The sequence below is a fragment of the Helianthus annuus genome, chromosome 13 (assembly GCF_002127325.2).
Source record: "Helianthus annuus cultivar XRQ/B chromosome 13, HanXRQr2.0-SUNRISE, whole genome shotgun sequence".
Classification (NCBI taxonomy): Eukaryota; Viridiplantae; Streptophyta; class Magnoliopsida; order Asterales; family Asteraceae; genus Helianthus; species Helianthus annuus.
This window is the reverse complement of record NC_035445.2, coordinates 59,379,419-59,381,172: the sequence shown is the minus strand read 5'-3', so window position 1 is coordinate 59,381,172 and position 1,754 is coordinate 59,379,419. Positions and strand designations below refer to the sequence as shown.

Here is a 1,754-nt window from a genome sequence, read left to right as displayed (position 1 = left end):
GTGAAAATAGTTGAGAGTTTTTTGAATTTTTTGTGAGAATTGTTGAGAGTGTGAGAATTGTTGAGAGTTGTATGAGTTGTGTATTGAAATATGTGGGATTTTATATAAAAAAAACAATTACCAACGTTCAAAAAATAGAAACGGTCAAAAAAAAAAACGGTCAAAAATTACCAACGTTCACAAACTTCAACGCGTTATCTACTCCACGCGTTATTGTTATAACGCGTTAAACAATAAGTGGCGGCGGTGTAGCGTGGTGGAATCACGCGTGCTCAAGGCCCATCACGGGACCGCCCCGTCCCCTCTAAGCCCCTTGGCCGCCTGCCAAGGACGTGCTTCCTTGAACCCATGGGTTTGTTGTTGTCGGAAATTAGAAAGTCTTGAACAAGTATGCGTTCTACACATGATAACTTGTGTTCAATATTTATTCATGTTCCCCTTTGATTGTAGGTACATTCAACTAACTAAATTGACTTGATGGCACTAAAGTCACCAACATAATAAACTCGATAAGTAATATACCTTGATAATTTTGAATTATTTTGATAATGCCATGCTAGGAACGTAAATCACTTAACATGAAACATTACCATGGTCATCATGAGATCTTTCTATGAATTAATAGCTACCAATTTTATACCACAATGCATAATGTTTTGCTAGAGCGTTTATGTTTTGTGATTTTAGCTAATGCCACCGTCTCTCACAAACTGTTATTAATTATATATACTTTACGTACTTCTACTTTCTAAAAAACCCCTCCATAATCACTTTTCGGAATAAGGAACAAAAGGTGGTATATTCAAAGCTAACAAATCTTGAAAACATTTCTCTTTATTCTTAATTCAAATAAAACACAAATGATCCTAATCACATCTCATTTAACTGTGACAGGATCAAACAATACAATGGTATAGCAGAAGGTGGACACACCTTTCACTTCAAATCAAACAAAAACACACAAAAACAAAGGAGGGACTTGAACAAAGAACAACAAACACACTCACAAAAGCTATAAGAGTTCCATTAACACTTGCCCCACTCGAAACCCGAAGGGACCGGCTTTCCACAGTTGTTAAGAACAAAGTTCATCGAGGGCAATAATGCATCAAAGTTAACACCCAAGAAGGAAGTTTTAACAGAATTGCAAAGGCATACTGCGGCCTCAAAGTTAGCAAGTCCAAAGAAGATGCTGCAACAAGGTTCGGTTGGCGGGGTTCCTAGTTGTACGCTACCGAGAAAGTTATTCAGCACGCCGGCACATGCACCGAACTGGAATCCGTTTCTAGGGCAAGTGGCTTGAGCAGATACTGGGTCTGAACTTAACAAAGCGAAGAACAGAATGTTGAGAGTGAGGAGAAATGCAGTTGTTTTCAAAGCCATTATGGGACTGTGGAATGTGAAGTGAAAACTAGCTTCCTTAGAAGTATTTAAAGGTAGTTGCTAGTTTTGTAGTGTGAAATTAATGAAGTGCTCAATGGTATTTATAGATGAAGATGACTACTGTATGAAGAGGTTTTTGTTATTAGTCTATTGCTGCATGGGAAGAACCAACTAATTATAGAGATCCATCATCCATGTGACATCATTTTATTAAGTTAATATAATATAAAAAAATTAATGTTAGTTTGAACTTTACAGAGATTGAGCAATAGGTTGAGTCACTTTTAATTGGCATGTGAAAGAGAAATGTGCATGAAACACATAATTTTTGTTAACTGAACCAAGTTAAGAGAGGTAGGAGACGAGGGGTA

The 1,754-nt window shown here is 37.1% G+C and overlaps 1 protein-coding gene across 1 annotated transcript; it reads right to left on the bottom strand.

Annotated features, from left to right (window-relative positions):
- Nucleotides 1–1,026: 1,026 nt before the first annotated feature.
- Nucleotides 1,027–1,383, bottom strand: LOC110900967 (14 kDa proline-rich protein DC2.15-like). Its single transcript, XM_022147822.1, has one exon. The coding sequence runs from the start codon at nt 1,381–1,383 to the stop codon at nt 1,027–1,029; it is 357 nt and encodes a 118-aa protein (XP_022003514.1).
- Nucleotides 1,384–1,754: the final 371 nt, after the last annotated feature.